Here is a 17,599-nt window from a genome sequence, read left to right on the forward strand (position 1 = left end):
AAATAATGTAAATAATTTGTGTGCATATAATTATGTGCAGCAATATACTCTTTACTTCAGTGTTTTAATTAATCGTGTGCTTAAACCGAATTGTGTAAGTAGATTTCATTGATGCATTTTGATGATGATGATGATGATGATGATGATGATGATGATGATGATGCTTGTTGTTTAAAATGGCCTAACATCGGGGTCATTGGCCCCTTGATGCATTTTGAAGATATTTGTGTTTGTTTAACTGAGGTGAAATATTCTGTCTCTTATAATGTTATCGGGTGCATGTTGAACTCTTAATTATCTGAAGTGAAGAAAATAGATCAATTTTGTTGTGTTTTACCTCCTTTTGGTGCACTAGATTCCCGCGTATTTTGATGTATGGGGATTTTACTGATAGGTCATTTGGAAAGTTGGCAGGTATGCCACTGTAACTCGTATGAGTTATTTTTAAAAGGAGCGCATGGGAAGGGGTGCAATCTTGACCACCTGGAAAGCAAGTGGTGTAGTTTAGAACATACTCGTCAACCCTTCCAATTTATAAGGAAATTTTTTGAATTTTCACCTCTTCTTCCAGTCTTCTTAAATATTATCTCTTCCGAATTTTAACCTGTTTGGCCTCCAGTGATATATTTGTTAAAAAGAAAGCACTGAAAATAATTCTTGTTCTCTAGGAGAATATCATAATTGCTCTGGTGATTTGCGCAGTCTTAGTTTCGAATTTAAGTTAAACTTCATGCTTTATCTCGCTTGGTAGTCGGCTCTACAACTGGGAACTTGGGACAATATTTGTCCCTCAAATCCTGCAGCAGCTTGAGGGGGCCGGTCAGCTGATCGGCCTAGGTGAGCTAAACAGAGGGTGGGGAAATTCTGTGAGGAAAAATAATATTTGGTTTTCAGTCCTGAAAATACAGTGTGGAAAATATGCAATTGAGGTAAATACGCGAGTAAATATGTTAATTGTGCAGCTGCAGGAAAATACAGCATAACTAAAGCCAATGTTCCGCATTAGCATGAAGACAAAGATAGCTTTAAAAAGCATACTGTACAAAAAAATAAATTCAGTAGCACGCAACAAGGATGCTTTAAAGAAGTTGAAGATGAAGTTGTGAGCTATGTGCGCTAAAATGCAAAAGTGGAATAGCTATTCCATGGCGCACAAAACTCCTTGACCTTCAATGTCCGAGTTTTTATTATACATCGCTAACGGCTGAAGCCAGCCGAAACCAGCAAGCCAGGCGTGCATCTAGCAGCAACCAGTTGTACCTGACATTTAGTAAAAGTATTATAGGCAACAGGGATATTTTCGAGATGGATCTTTATATTGTAGAGACACATGGAATAGGTATTGCTGGCAAATTTTCAATGGGTTCTCTTTGATATTATAGTGCCAATTTTAAGTTGAAGGCTATTAAACATGCAGAAGTTAAGAATAATTGTGCAGTTGCGAGAAAATATGGCATAACTAAAGCCATTGTTCGGCGTTGGTGTGAAGACAAAGATAGTCTAAAAATGCTTACAAGAAAGACCCACAACAAGGACGCTTTAAAGAAGTCGAAAGTGATATTTTGAGGTATGTGCGTGGAAGAAACCTCTTATAAAAATTATTAGGGAAGGAGTTAGGATACTGGCATGTGTTTATATTTTTGCAAATTTAATTTAATTTTGTTATAAATAAAATTATGATTTTATAAACCACTTTTTTTAAGGTCTTTTATTTTTTTGATGGAAAAAGTGGGAGTCATGTTGATTTCAGGATCGTCCTGAATTTGGAGAAATACTGTATATTTATTTGAAAGTGTCATATTTATTCTTTGTTAATTTCAGTTGCAGGATGTAGAGTTCTTCTTGGAAAGTTCGGAGATGCGATCTGCTGAGCTTAATGTACGTTTAGAAGAGATGAATCAGGAGCGTTCAGCTCTCCAACAACAGCTAGAACAGTCTGAGAGTTTACGAGAGAAGCATGGTGAAGATGTACGTGCACTAGAGAGAAGGTTGTTGGAATTGACAAAGAAGGCATTGGAACTAACTGAGGTTCAGATGACCCACAGTATGGAAAGCAAAACAACTGTCCCTTCTGCTGAGCAGGTATAATCTTTTGTCATAGCATAATTTGCATGTGACTAATTTTCTATTAACATTTTTCTGCTCTGTCTGTAGTGATAAGGAATGAGTTATGTTCCACTTGGATTCTATATTTCATTATAGTCTGCGTATTATGACAGATAAATGAGAAGTGATCCTAAGGTCATCAATAAAAGTATCATACACTGACAACATACAGTAGTTAGGGCAAGAAAGGTAAAAGTAGAGAAGAGAATACTTCTGCATTGTAGAGTTGGACAACACAAGAAAATCCCAATAATTTGATATTACCATCTTGTATGTAAGAAAGCGAGTCTTATATAAGGCTCTGCTGTGGACTTGCAGGTATTGCTAAAGGAATGGATAGGGTGTTGTTAGTAGAGACCTTGGCAACAGACAAACTAATGTTCTGGCCTGTGTCTGATCTAGATTTTCAAATTAAATGATCTCTTTCAGTAAAGTAAAACCTTGTTAATTCAAAGTCGTTGGGACGAGAAAAAATCTGCCTTTGAATTACGTAATTTCGAATTAAATGCCATCAACTCATAATTCAGAAATGCCAACCCTTACCGCATCACAAAAAAAAAAAAAAAAAAAAAAAGCATTCTAAGACCCTTGAATGCATGCACTCACTTTCATTCAAGTTTAAATCTTTCAAATGCTGTGGAAAAAACTATATTTCCAAAATGTAACCAACAAGGTGCATTTATTCAAATACTCCCATTGGATAACTCAGAAGACAATATCATGCAGTACACTAGAAAACATGACCTCTCACTCAGATAAAAAACAAAAAAATCTCACACACGAGTCATATGCAAGGAGAAATCAGTGCACGATGCATTGTAAGAATAATAATCCCAGTAATCCACTGAATAAAGCACTTGCGTAGAGGAACCAACAGCACTGTCCAGTAGAAAATTTTTGGCACAACAAAACATATATTTAACATAAATAGAAAGAATAATAACAGAGCAGAGTGTCCGCACATGTTAATGCTCTAGGGCTATTACACCAAGCTGTGCGCTTGGAGAATGAGTGGGTTCAAATCCCATGTCAGCTGTCCTGAGAATGGTTTTCTGTGATTTCCCTTTTCCACTTCCAGGCAAAGGCCAGGACAGTTCCCATTCATAGGTCACAGCCGATTCCTTCCACCTCCTTTTATCGAATTTTATCAGTCATCATAATTTTCATTTGCTCCTGAATTGATGTTGGTGACAAGAAGAGCATTTGGTCGAAAAAACACTATATGTCTCATCTCATCCCCAAACTTGTGTCAAGAAACAGAATTAAGTGTCTGGCATGCATTGATATCAAATAACTTTGTATAATACCTAAAAAAAATACATGTAAATATTTAATGGTCTAGTAGTTTTTATTGGTCACACATTAGACTGGAGAAGAGGTTGCTTCATATTTTCTGTGTAAACGTTAGCAAGGAACTGCTCCATATGGTCCATAGCCCTCACTGTTGCTTTGTCAGCATCACTTGCCCTTATCACAGAGTCCAAAATGGCTTGAGTGACAAGTACAGAATGGTTGTCACCTGCACTACAAAAGAGGAATGATGACTTCTATCATTAAAATTGTATAATTTATTATTATTAATAATTTTTTTAATTTCTGTCAGTCATGAATTTGAGTAAAATCCCAGAAATATGTATTTGTGCCACCAAGTAAGTAGCTACTAGCTTTCGTTTGGGAGATAGTGGGTTTGGACCCTCATTGTTGGGAGCCCTGGAAATGATTTTCCATTTTCACACTAGGGAAATGCTGGCATTATACCTTAGTTAAGACTACGATCACTTCCTTCCCTTTCCTATCCCATAGTCGCCATAAGATCTGTTTGTATCGGTGGGACTTAAAACCACTATATAATGTGTATTGTCCAAATCTTAAGTGAGGTTTACCATATATACGTGGTTAATCTCTGCACAATTTTTTCAAAATGTGGCAGCGAAAAATTGGGATACGAGTATTATTTGCGTCGAGCTAGGTACAATGCTCCTGACACGTAAATCTCAAATTCGATATTTTTCTGCCCGCTGTGTTGGCATCTTAGCTCCCAAGACAACTACAAAATGTGCCATGTAGAGTAAGCCGGGGAGAGATGGCGCACATTTTGTAATGATCGTGCAGCAAGTCTTCGCCAACATTTCGATTAGCTTATTTTTATGCTAGACGTCATTCCTTATGTCTCTCCTCACTGCCTTTTGAAGGACATGGTCTTAATGTAAGTAGATTGCAGAAAGAGATCTCCCGTAGTGTCTGGGTGAGATGGCGTTATGTACTTGATATGCTAAGGAGGGAAGAAATTAAGAAGTAAACTATGATTACAGGTTTAATACATGTATTTACCTTATTTACATTCACTTGTCTATTATTCCTTGGCCATTAATAAATCAATTAATTATTTAAACTTCAAGATTTATCCCTCTGTCCTTTTAGGATATGTTTTTGCTTACTCTCTCTCCTCCACAATCATTACGTAAGTTCGTATACACTGAACACAATTCATGCAGCCACTTGTTGCAGACGGTACACTTAATCCAATCATCCTTATGTTTTTAAAATGATAGTTCTCCCAGCACTCCACACACTAGTTGCAATCATCAGATATTACTTTGCATTACTTTGCCCATCTGGAATCATCTTGGCTGCTTCATTGGAATGAGGGTTTTCTCCTTTCCTACTCTTTCCCGTTGTGGCAGTGGTTGCAATTTTTTTTGCACTTTATTCTTTTCGTTCACTGAGATTTCTCTTTTGTTAGAGATATTACGCTTTAAAGTTGCATTAAAGGCATGTACCACAAACTTTGATTAGGCTGTGGCTGCTTCCTCTTCTCCATAATTAGTATAATTTGACACAGAATTAAACAAAATACATATAGGAGTTGATCGGAGAATGGAAACACATTTTACACCTAAATGGAAATTCAAAGAATGCCGTGCCATCTCTCCCGGAAATGTAGCGCGCCATCTCACCCAAGATTTGGGGAGAGATGGTGCACCCCTGCCCCAGGAACTGTGTTGGCCCAACATGGCGTATATCACACCAGCATAGTCGTTGACTAACCTAGTCACCCGCCTGTGCCAATGCAAAGTTAATTTAGCTTGAACAACCCAGTCAGTGGGCTTTTATATCATGCCGTAGCAAAACTTTGAAGTCAGAGAAGACGTACTTGTCAGAAATATCCAGGGTTTCGGGCGAAATCACTCGCACCATGTGACATCCAACAGATAGTTTTTTTTCTCACGTACACACTGTACACACGAGAAGCAGTGGTCGAACGATCTAGCGGGCGATTGCCGAACTGGCCTACCCTGCGCCATATCACCCAGTGCGCCATCTCTCCCGGAATCACTATACATATCATGTCATTTGCACATCATCAGTTTAAGTAGTAGAACGTGTTTAGGATGACTGGTGTGAATTCTCGTTATAACAAGAAATGATACAGGTAAAAGGTTCCGCCTTAGTCAGTACACTGCATGTCTTAAAAAGTTAAGAACTAATACATTAAAAGGTACATGTTTCAGCCCTGTTGGGCCTTTTCCAGCCTTAAATGCAGATTACAAAGATAAAAACAATTATGTAACATTAATATTGAAACATATCATCACAAGGTGCTTTCATAAAAAGTCAATTGTAACGCGACCCTACACTAGAGAAGAAATGACGTTGGCTAGTTAACACCATGGGGCGACGTAGCATGACAAGGAAACAAAGCAAACAAAATGCAAAACAGCAACACAGTAGATGACTTACCAAAAAATACGTGGAAGTACAAATGTTGTGCTGAAAGACCCATTCCCCAAAATAAAAGGACAAAGATCTACGGGGATTCCACACAAGCTACCCTCAAAAAAAAAAAAAAAAAAAAAACCATCATATTTCAAAACAACGCTATAATTTTCATAAATAATATTTACATAAGGGGATTCCAAACAAGCTACCCTCCAAAAAAAAAAAAAGAAAAAAAAACCCCACCATATTTCAAAACAACGCTATAATTTTCATAAATAATATTTACATAAAATTAAGTTAGGAACCTTTAGCAGTAGTTAAAATAAAATACAATATATATATATAATATAATATAAAATATGAATAAACAAATTTTACTTAATATAATGAAATCTTTTTGGTTTTAACAAAATGAAAACAATAAAGTTTAAATAACTATAGATTTTTAATATAAATATTATTATTAATTTTTCTGGACCATTATGTAAGGAGCTCCTTAAACTAACTTAAATTTTGTTTTACTTAACCCCTGTTGAATAAAGGGGAAATGATGCTGAGTGTCTTAGGACAATTCCGCGTGGAGGAATTTTACTCCTGAAAAGACCGAAAACATTTTCCGTAGCACATCACACCAAATTAAAATTAATAAAAGAATATCTCAACGAAAAATATTTAACACATTCGCAGGCCACAAAATAGAATAATATTAACATAACTGAATTAACTCAAACCAAATTTAAAATACAACAGAAAGGAAACAAGAAAATTAAAATTCATGGTCAGTACAATTCGAAACACTTCAGGTAACCTGATGTATCAATATACGTCCTGTGTCAAACACACACTCTCCCGTAAGGAGCGAACAATATACTCATTAAGCGACGGCACACGGGAGCAGACTCAACTCACCAGATAAGGTCATAATAATCACACGATTACGTAAGGTCCAGGGAGAGATAAAATAAAGCAACAATGACACGGTTACGGAATAGCACAAGGCAAGATAACACAACTGTGTATGGAAAGACAACAATACCGGATGCTAGAAATCCCTCCACGAAGAATTGCCTAAAACGCTGCCAAACATTATGTGTTAAATTAATAATTTCATGAGATATTGCATTCTAAGATTACAAACTTAAACCGAGACAAAATAAATATTTGTATGCCTGAGAATTATGTCAACATGTACAGGAATAGAACTCTGGTACTAATTATGAAGTTCATATTAACTGAAAACCTTAAATGTAACCTTACTAGGTTAAAATTTATTCTAATAATAATATTAAGTAAAAAAAATATTGTGACAGCCAATGATTATGCGGCACATATCTCAATACACGGGCAAAATGGAGACAAAACTAACGGAATGAAAATAAATACCGTATTTACGTGAATATATTTCAAAACAAGAATTTGAGGCACGAAATTGGGGTGCAGATTTTATTTGCGTCAAGGTTGCCAACAAGCTCCTGGCTCACCTAATTTTCGATGCTGAGTGTACAGTTATGCTTTGTGCAACCGTAGATGGAAGAAAATTGTCCCCATATGTGATACTTAAACAGAAAACAATTCAGACTTTTCGTTCAAAACTGACTTAACATTTTTTTAAAATAATGCTGTATTTTACAGAGTAATTTAAATTCAAAATTTGTCTGCGTCACAATAGAAGGCGTCTTCTGGAACGTGCAGGGGTAGCTTTATCACACTTTCACTCACTTCGGTGTGTTTCATAGTTGAAAATAGAGTGAAATTGTAATTAATTTTTTATTCAGCGTGTTAAGGAACACCACAATATCACGTAGCAGGCAGTACACAGAAAAGCAGAATCTACGAAAACTGGCAAGGGTTGGCATTTCTGAATTACAAGATGGCTGTTAATTCGAAATCACGTAATTGGAAGTCCAATTTCTGTATTACAAAGACTTCGAATTAACGAGGTTTTACTGTATCACAAAACTAACATCAGATTTTGCTGGCGTGTCTATTTCAAGTGTTTACATTGCACGAAAAGAATTATCCACCACCAGTTATGTTACTGTCCAGTAAAAAGAGACCACATGTGAGAAGTGTTTTAGACGTGGAGTGTGACGAACTTGTAAATAATTTAGGAGAGGATTCTAGTGATACAAGAGACAACGAATCTTCCCATCTACAGCAAATCGAGCCTATTGCAAGTTCAGATTAATGAAATACATGTCACGTAAGTAGGCCTACTTGCTCATTTTTATAGAAAATATTGTATATTTCATAGCAGTGATAATGTATTTTTATCATCTCAGGCAAAGCAGCTATATCCGTAAATTTACATGTTCATATTTACGTAAAGACCGTGTGGACCTCGCGGAGTGATACGAAATGTTTGTTTATGCCTACGTTACTCTTTCGATGGAAGGAATTTTAGTTCATTTAATTTTTTTCAAAATGAGCCTCACTAAAATGAGGGTGCGGGCATTATTCGACGGTGGGGATTATTCGGGTAAATATGGTAAACCAACACCAAATGACTAAGTAAAAATTTAACACCAGCACTGGTAAGAATTACAAGTAACGACCAGCAATAATTTGAATGCCAACAACACCAGCATGAAGGAAAACCTACTGTGAAACCCATGTAAACAAGCAAAAATATATCATAGGGGAAAAGAGAAGGGACCAAAGCAAACTTACAGTCGCCGGACAAACTATAACACATTATATTAATGGGACCAACATGGAGTGCAAATAACAAATATACGTAGAACATAAACCAAATCTCACAATAATACGCACTGCAAAATCACAATAACACAAATAAAGGATAAAAGGAGCCTACAAACAAATAATTAAATAAGGTACTTTACAGTAAAGAAGAGAAAAACTATAGCATATTATCAGTACCAAGCCATGCACTCGCAACCACTGACACTAAACAAATTTACACAACACACAATTCTACATTCTAAGTTTTAATAAATAAATACACCAAAATCAAGTTTAATCCCTAAAAGGGATTCGTATAACAACTTTTAGCCGATCCTTGTAGGATAATCGCTCATCTTAAGCGGAGGCATGGCTTCCAGAGTACTTTCACAGCGAGTTCAAATGGCAGACAACCATTCTGCAAAGAAGCCTATGTGGAGCGGGAGTGTCTAGAGATGCTTGCGCGCTCTGGATATCAGAGTCTGAAACACTCTACTAGTTCCACCGTCCACAGATAGAGAGCGTTAGGGTACACTTTCTAGTCCGATGTACACACCTTATTGCTAACACGGAAATATTAAGCGCACCATGCACTTTATTATATAAGCTTAGCCGTGCAATACAGTCATGTAATCCACATATACGGATGATCATATATAGTCAGGTCACAACTATACACCGTCAACATTGTATTGTCACACAATCTTATTGTCCTGATTTTGAGTAATTCCATCAAATCATAACCAAAAGCCACATAGAAGAAAAAAATGGAAAGGCACTCACTTATGTCATCTTGATGAGTCATCGTCATCATCATCAGTGTACAGTTCCAGTTTCCCGGGTACTGTCAGTGAGCCTCTTCTACTTCTTCCTGTCCATATACAACTTGTCATGGAGAACATCATCCACTGTCCATCCCCTGGTAACTGGATCAACCTTGATCATGTCCATCCATCAGGTTTAGGTCTTCCTGCAGGTCTTTTTCCCTCCACCTGTCTTTCCAAATTTATTCTGGCTATTCTTGTAGGCTCCATCCTCATCACATGCCTGTACCACCATAGTCTGGATGTGCTGATTTGGTCTAATTGGGATGTCTTTATTCCGGCTTCTTTCCTCACCTCCTCATTTCTTAACTTGTGCATCTTGGTCTTCTGGATGGTGGATCTAAGAAATTTCATCTCTGATGCTTGCAGTCTTGATGAATCTCTTTTTGTGAGGTTGCACGCTTCAATACCATTGGTCAATATTGATATAAAATAGCTGTTAAACATAATCAGTTTTGCCGGTTTTGGAATCATGTCATCCCATAAAAGTGTTCTTGTTGTAGAATTCTGATCCCTTTTGCGCTCTGTAATTTCCTTTCTGACCAAATTATCACTGGAGATTACACTTCCAAGGTAAGGAAAACTATCCACCTACTCTAGCTGGTGGTCTCCTAGTTTTACACTTGCTGGACGCCCTTCTCTGTTGACTATCATCACCACTGTCTTAGTCTCGCTGATGTTGAGGTTATATTCCTGGAACTGGGATTTCCATACGTTGAGTCTGGTCTGTACTTTCTCTTCTGTTTCACCCCAAATCATGATATCATCAGCAAAGGCCACTGCATTCAATTCATCTAACTTTACCTTGACGTTCTTTATTATATTGCCCATAACAGTGATAAATAGTAGTGGGGACAGTGCACTTCCTTGCTGAACTCCACTCTTGGTCTCAAACCATGATGATTGACTTTCCCCAATTTGTACACAGCTAGTACAGTCTTTGTACAACATTTGAATTTTCCTTACCAGTCCATCAGGCACATTTCTTTTCCTCAGGCACTCCCAGATCTTATCTCTTATAACACTGTCATAGACCTTTTATATATCCAGGAATACAATGACCAGGTTCTTGCCTTTCTCCCAATACTTTTCCATCAGCATGTGGATGCTAAAAATTAGATCCATTGTTGATCTGTTACTTCTGAATCCATATTGCTCCTCCTCTAACTGTGGTTCAATCTCCTTTCTATGATCTTCTCTAGAATTTTTAGCCCATGAGACAGCAGGGTTATTCCTCTATAGTTGGTGGGTTTCAGTCTGCTGCCTTTCCTAAACAGGGGAATTATAACGCCCTTGCTCCAATCTGCAGGTATTTTGTTGTCTGTCCATACAGCATTTAGTACTCTGTGCAGCCATTGTATAACCTGAATGCCAGCTGCCTTTATCATGTATGCATTCACTTCATCTGCACCTCAAGATTTTACTTTAGGCATAGATTATAAGGCTGTATCAGTTTCTCTCCAGGTGATGGGAGGTTCTTCATTGTAGGCTTGGATTTCCGGTTCTGTATTTTGTTTTTGAACTGGTCTTATTTAGTATGTAGTCAAAATGGTTCTTCAGGACTTCTCCCTTGTCACTTTCTGTCCTAACCAGATTTCCATTTTCATCTTCAAGTGCCTTTATGGTATTCATTGGTTTCCTTTTACCTCTGATAACACTATACAGTAGTTTCTTACAGCTTCTGCTGTCTTCCTCCAGTTTCTGAGTGAATATATTCCATGCCTTGGTCTTTTCTTCTGTAACTGTTCTTTTAATGTCCAGTTTCTTGTTTCGGTGCAATTGTTTGAGGTTTCTGATCTTTGCCTCGTCTCTAGTAAGATCCAGTTTATTTTTCTCCCGATCCCTTTCTTTCCGCAAGAGATTTCTTTCCCTGATTGCTGCTCTCACTCTTTCATTTCACTATGGTGTTTCCTTCTCGCTTATTTTCATACTTGTCTTTCCACAAACTTCAGGTGCTTCCTTAAACAATGTGTCCCATAGTCTGATCCATTCTGACTCTCCATTTTTCCTTTCATCTCTTGGTAACAGGGTTTTTATCTGGTTCTGATACTCAGTTCTCTTATCTGTTTTCTGGAGTTCCCATACTTTGATTTTTAGCATTTTCCTGTTCTGTACTTTTGGCACATAGAAGTTTCTCAGGTCTGCTACTAATAGACGGTGGTCACTGTCAAAGCTCTCACTGGGTATTGCTCTGACATCTGTTACCATTCTGCTCCTTTCTTCATCTGAGATGACATATTCAGTTACAGTCTTTTGTAGTCCATCCCAACTGTATCATGTTATCTTATGGCTCTGTCTCTTCTTGAACCAACTATTTTTCACCACCAACCCATTCCTCATACAGAAGTCAAGGAGATGTTCACCTTCCATATTTCGTCCACCATATCCATGAGGTCCCATTACGTTCTCATATCCTGTTCCATCCATCCCAGTCTGTGCATTCAGATCTCCTATAATAATTACTCTCTCTTTACTAATAATTTTTCCAAATCATCAAAAAACTGGTTCTTATCTTCTTGACAACATCCAGTTTGAGGTGCATACACCTGTACCAAAGTTAGTTTTTCTTTCCCTAAATGCACAGTCACCTTTATTATTCTCTCACTAACATACTGAGCCACTGATATGTTAATGAGAGAATAATAAAGGTGACCGTGCAGAGAAAATAATAAAGGTGACTGTGCATTATTCTCTTACTAACATACTGAGTCGCTGATATCGCTTGATGAGTATGGAGTCATTTTACAATGAGTTTTTAAAATCAGAGGGCTGCTCATATTGTAGAAGTCCGTGACTAAATTACTAATGGCTAAAATACATTGTGAACACAGAACAAAAGCTCAATAGTTAATGCAGTGTGCTGCTCCGATTAAAAACTACAAATAGAGAGGAAAAAGAATTAGAGAAAGGTGTAGAATATAGGGTAATTAATTGAATGGGGAAGAAAGAGTAAATTAAAATAAAATAAATGTGACTTACTAAGGCTGCCATGCAGGTCAGCTGTTAGCTGCGAGAAGGGGTGGGAGGGTAGATAGGGAAATCATTGGTGAGGGAATTTTAGACTGTCCAAGATGGTGACCAGGAGTAGTTGTGTGTCTGTATCACTCCGTGTATTTTGTCTGTTAGTAGTGTTCAGGTGTAGTATTACGTCCGTTCGAGTTTGCCTCCGGGATGACAATGCACTCGACTTTGTCGCGAAATATGGAAAACGTTGGGAAAACGCTCTTGTGAATGGCTCAGAGCTACGTATTTCATCCCACGTGCTGGCTTTAAATGGAACTATGTATCTGGTGACGTCACAACCAGGCAACCAGTCTGCGAGAAAACACCAGACGAACTCTAGCCCGAAGATATCTGGTTCAGCGATTTGTGTATGAATTTCTTCTACCAAAATGTAGCATGTATAATTCTTTGATGAACTTAAACCTTGCTTTCAGTGATGCCAGTAAAGATTTTATTTGTGTAGTTAAAAGTTGGTTAAATGATTCTGTTGGTGATAATGAAATGTTGTCTACTGATTACTGTGCGTTTCATCAAGACAGATGTCACGTCAATAGTAGCAAAGTGAAAGGGGAAGGGAATACGGTTGCTGTGAAATCTGCTCTAGGGCCAGTTTCCTGGCCAGAGCTTGCGGGGGACTGGGAGTGTCTCGTGGTCAAGCCCACCCCAATACCAGGATGGGCTGTGTTTGTAGTGTGCTGCTACCTGCCACCAGACGAAGTGACTGCTAGGATGAGTAATCTATGAGCAACATTGGCCAACGTCACGGCTGTTTTAAACCCACAGGATATTCTTGTAGTTTGCGGAGACTTCAACGTCCAACCATCGAGCTGTAGAATTCATGTTATCTTTACCGCAAATTATGTGCCCTGTATTTCAGAGGAAATTAATGTTTGCATGGACTAAGGCCGATTTGGTATGGAATCCTGGTCCTGTTATAAAACAAAGATGTGTGGAAGTCTTCTTACTTCTTGAAATCGTCAGTGAATTTGGACTCAAGCAAATGTGTCACTTCCTAACAAGAAATGAGAACTTCCTGGACCTTGTTCTAATCTTGGAGCAATACTATGGACACCCCGACTGCTTTGAGACTGAAAAGGTAGTATCATCTGACCATCGAGCTGTAGAATTCACGTTATCTTTACCGTGATTAATGCAGCTCGTACTACCTCAGAGGAAATTAATATTCGCATGGACTAGGCCAATTTTCTTCAAATGAGAGATCTCCTTCTGTTTGTGTCCTTGGAATTTAATTGAAGATTCCCTCTCTGTCGATGAGGCGTTAATACTTTATGGCCTTTGCGCTGTAATCAAAGACACTGTTTCATCCTGGATAGTTAGCATGCAGATGCTGATATGGCACAGAGGTAATAGATAAATTAAAAGAAAAGGGGAAGGCAAGAAGGAAGTTTCAAGAAACGGGCCATAGTAGTGATTACTGCAGTTCTGACCATACACGGTGAATTTAAGCGTCTTCAGCTCAAAAAGTACAGAAACTATATAACTTCAATGGAATCAAAATTAGCTGCCAACCCGAAGTGTTTTTGGAACTTTATGAACAACAAATGGAGGGCATATCGCTTGCCATCTACTATGCTTCAGGACGGGAAAGAACTGCAAGACAAAAGAAGCATCTTGGACAGTTTTGCAGACACGTTTGAAAAGTATCACTCACCTTTCGCAAAGTGTAATCTGTCCACTCCGTCCGTATGTGATATGGACCTAACCTCAATTGTGAAAGCTCCAGCAGAGGTATCTTCAGTTCTTCCATATATGGATACCTCCAAATCATTTGGCCCGTATGATGTACCAGCAATTGTTTTGAAAGAATGTGCATTAGAGCTAGGTAGGCCACTTAGCATCATAATGAATACGTTGTTCTCGTCAGAATATTTTCCGTGTTCAAGAAAGGAGACAAAATGGTATTTGGTAACTAGAGGCCTCTTGTGTTATTGTCCCCAATTTCAAAGGTGGCAGAGAAAATCGTGTATAAGAGATTGTACAGTTCAGTTTCACAGTATATTAATATAGCTCGACATGGTTTTGTACAGAAACGCTCTACCATGTCCAGTATGGCAGTGTATATCAATTTCATTTCAGAATCTCAGGTTAAGAGGCAACAAGTGGATGTTGTTTACACGGACTTCTCCAAAGCCTTTGATTAAGTCCAACATGATGCTCTGCTCATCAAATTGTCAGCACACAGATAGGAGGTACTGCTTTGCAGTGGATTAGAAGCTATCTCACTAACAGGATTTGCATAGTAAAATCTGATGGTATTACGTCCAAGCTATACCACCCTACTTCTAGTGTCCCCCTCTTTTCTTCATCATATTCATAAATGATATAACAACTTTTATACAACACAGTAATTGCCTTCCCTATGCTGATGATCTAAAGATTTTTAAGGTGATAAATAGTGAGTTGGACTGTAAGTTGCTACAGTCTGACTTAAACCCCCTAAGTAATTGGTGTAAAAAGTAGCTACTTGGTTTGAATACTTCAAATTGCAATGCAATTACATTTTCACATGAGTTGGAACCAGTAAATTACCCTTACCATGTGTGTAATTTTCAAATAGGTCATGTGAATGAAATAAATGAGCTTGGTATGATACTTTCAGACTGTTACGGTCTTTCCTTTGACAAACATTTAGACAACATTTCTAGGAAAGGTTTAAATTACTTGGCTTTCTGAAAAGAAACTGCGCCGAACTAGAACTCTAATAACTTCGTTTTGCACTCTAATCAGGCCATCATTAGAATACTGTTGCGAGGTGTGGCTACCTTCTCAGCAGTATTTAATACAAAACTTAGGAAGAGTCCAAATAAGGTTCATGAAATGGATCAGTTACAAAGGTTTGGGTGTTTCTCTCTCTCTTCGTCCAATTATGAGTCTGTGAGACTATGAGTATGAGGACATTGCCCTCACACCGCAGATGTGCCATTGCCCTCTTCTGTTATAAGTGTCTGGCGAATAGAGTGGATTGCTCAACATTGTTGGAGTTGATACCATTACATGTTCCTTGTCACAATACTATGCAAAGGTTTGTACTTTCCATCTGCCTAAAGTAAGAACTGTGGCTCGGGCAAACTTGTGGCTGCTGAGGACACTGAAGTCACTCAATGAGGTGGGTGAATCGGTGAACTTTTTTCACTCGTCCCTATCTAAAATTAGACATTCCTTACCGACTTCATGAATGTCAGGTACCGGTACTCTCTGTAAAATATATAAATATGTGTATGTAAATGTGTCTAGATGTAGTTTAAACATGACAATTATTTAAGGAGATTCATTTTTATTTATTTATTTATTTATTTATTTATTTATTTATTTATTTATTTATTTATTTATTTATTTATTTATTTTATTTATTTTATTTTATTTATTTATTTATTTAAGGTGTTGTAAATATGTATATACTAGCTGATGTACCCGTGCTTCGCTACGGAATTTTACTGCATTGTATACAGAATTCTAGATTAAGTAGTGTACACATTGTGGGTAAGATTGTATTAAATTGCATACCTCGTACCGTTACCCCAGAAACAAGTTGGGGAAGTCACCAAGCGTATTTTCTCATGTAAAGACTGGGTTAGGGAATTTTCATTGCAATGGTAGGCCCTCTTGCCTATCATCATTCACAGTCAAGTTGGAGAATTTTCATTATAATGGCAGACACTCAGTCTCCACCTGCCTGTTTTACATCCTCAGAAGGATTTCTTAGTGATTTTCCCAACTGAAATCAACATAGGTCATTTCAATGTCGTCAGTAGGAATGTCGCAAATAAAAGTAATGCTATCATATGAAAGACTCGATCAAATGAAAAACCACACATTTCCTCACTTTTAACAAACAGTGCTATGCTGCTGATCTAACATTCCAAAGTTCCAGAGCTGGCAGGACCAAGCCGCAGAGAGCCGTGAACACTCCTAGTACTCAATATTTTCATTCTTCCCCTGAAGGGGGAGGCTCTGCCATATTCCGTTAAGTTTGCATACTTCTCATTTAAATCAGCGTGTCAGAGTAGGGATTGAATTGCTCAAAAACTATTATGAACCAGTGGGTTATGTACCAATACTATAAAAACATGTATGAACCAGAGGAAAGGCATGCTAAAGAAGGAAGTTATCTGACTCCCCAGCTATTTCCCACCAAAATTCAGGCAGGCTGTTATACTCTGTACGCAGCACTAATCCCATCTATCGGAGATGAGTGGCAGGATAAGAGACACAGAACATCACACCAAACAATGGTCAATGTAATGTTATTGTTCAATTTTATGAGCTTTTGACATTGTAGGCCTCCACATTTAGTTTTCTTCTGACTGAAAATTAATCCTCCTAAGTTAATTAAAATAGATTTATTTTCACTCCAGCTGTAGGACTTTGCAACCTGTGTAGTATTAAAATAAGAATTAAGCTCTTAGTTGATTGAAATGAATTAGCGACATTAGAGTAGACAAAGACAGAGGTATTAAGATTTTGTTTTAAGAATATCTTGTTCAAATCTAAATAGCTGTCTAGTGCCTATCATCTGGTGGTTATTTAAATGTTTGCTGTATGTGTATCAGTGTATGCGAATGGTGTTATTAAAGAACCTAAGTCCTACTTGGACCCCGTGCAACTTACAACGGTTTTATAATGGGAAAACATCACATGGATTCAAGTAGCCCAAGCACGAGTGTTATTTGGACCCAATTTTCAAAAAGCTCCCCTGAACCTTGTGTTCAATACATACAATTAAAACTACTCCGAGCTTTGAAATCACACCTACAGTGATATAAAATAAAAGGTATGGGGCATTTTAAATTTTTATTTGACTAATAAAGCCAAAAAGTGGAAAAGAACTTGAAAACTGGGTCCAAGTAACCCGTGTTGATGGTACCACTCTTACCATAGTTGGTACGTAAAACTGAATAAAACATAAATGATCGGAAATTGTATTCTCTATAACGTTTGTTATGTAGTGCTTTTCGATAGGACCAGTAACATACATAGGTATTTAAAAATTAAATTTTAGGCACCTTTCCCTAAACTACTATTTCATCCAGGGTGAATAAAATTATTGATAGCCTAGACTGTAATTTCTTATTTCAAGACTCTGCATACCGATTTTCATTAAATACTATTTACCCATTTGCTCGTGGCTTGGCGTCGATATGGACTAAGCAACAAAAATATCCAAATTCGTGAATATCTCTTGTCATTATAGCCGGTACGGTGAAAATGTATAAGACATAAATGAACGGAAATTTAATTCTTTA

At 37.5% G+C, this 17,599-nt stretch overlaps 1 protein-coding gene across 3 annotated transcripts in view; it reads left to right on the forward strand.

Annotated features, from left to right (window-relative positions):
- LOC136874115 (tax1-binding protein 1 homolog) overlaps positions 1 to 17,599 on the forward strand; it is a 228,603-nt gene that overhangs the window by 148,229 nt on the left and 62,775 nt on the right. For all 3 annotated transcript variants that reach the window (XM_068227663.1, XM_067147670.2, XM_067147671.2), the window contains exon 10: positions 1,822 to 2,082. In XM_068227663.1, coding sequence (XP_068083764.1) covers positions 1,822 to 2,082 — 261 coding nt within the window. The remainder of the gene's footprint in view (positions 1 to 1,821; positions 2,083 to 17,599) is intronic.

Source organism: Anabrus simplex, chromosome 5 (assembly GCF_040414725.1).
Source record: "Anabrus simplex isolate iqAnaSimp1 chromosome 5, ASM4041472v1, whole genome shotgun sequence".
Taxonomy (NCBI): domain Eukaryota; kingdom Metazoa; phylum Arthropoda; class Insecta; order Orthoptera; family Tettigoniidae; genus Anabrus; species Anabrus simplex.